Source organism: Eurypyga helias, unplaced genomic scaffold, assembly GCF_000690775.1.
Source record: "Eurypyga helias isolate BGI_N326 unplaced genomic scaffold, ASM69077v1 scaffold25744, whole genome shotgun sequence".
NCBI lineage: Eukaryota > Metazoa > Chordata > Aves > Eurypygiformes > Eurypygidae > Eurypyga > Eurypyga helias.
In genome coordinates this window covers 2,293-2,790 of record NW_010247195.1, presented here as the reverse complement: position 1 = coordinate 2,790, position 498 = coordinate 2,293, and the positions used below count along the sequence as shown (strand labels likewise).

Sequence of the window (498 nt, the reverse complement as noted above, 5' to 3'; positions counted from 1 at the left end):
CTGATCCAGCCACGCCAAATGGACATCCCCCTCTCCCCAGGGCTGGCAGCCCCTTTGGGATGACGTTGAGGGAGGTGTCCGGGGGCAGGGCACGGACTCCCGAGATGCAGCTCCTACCTGGAAGATGCTCGCTCCGTAGGGCGTCCTCCAGGCGTTGAGCAGGTTGTCTTTTCCAGTACTCACAAACCATTTACCTGCACCCAGGAAACACAGGGTCAGCAGCCGAGAACTGCCGCTGCCAGACCCCTGCCCCAACCCCTCCCTGCCCATGGAGGCTGCCGGCTGTTTACCCTCACAAACTGGGAGATTTTGGAGAAATGGGAAAACCCGGAGCTTTCCCAGCCCTTCTTCTGGTGGGACACATCCCCCTGCCACCCCGCGGGCAGGCGTTGGTTCACCTCCCACAGCTGCAGCCCAAACCGGGATGGGTTTTGAGGGGATAATCCCCAACGGAAGCATCCGCGGGATGGATCCTGCCGGGAGCCTTGGTGCTTGCTC

The 498-nt window shown here is 61.8% G+C and overlaps 1 protein-coding gene across 1 annotated transcript in view; it reads right to left on the bottom strand.

Moving 5' to 3' along the window:
• Positions 1–117: 117 nt before the first annotated feature.
• The window catches only part of LOC104508907 (protein groucho-1), a gene marked incomplete at both ends in the record, with an annotated part of 2,669 nt that continues 2,288 nt past the window's right edge, over positions 118–498 (bottom strand). Inside the window, one exon of the mRNA XM_010150673.1 lies at positions 118–202. Within this exon, the coding sequence (XP_010148975.1) occupies positions 118–202 (85 nt within the window). The remainder of the gene's footprint in view (positions 203–498) is intronic.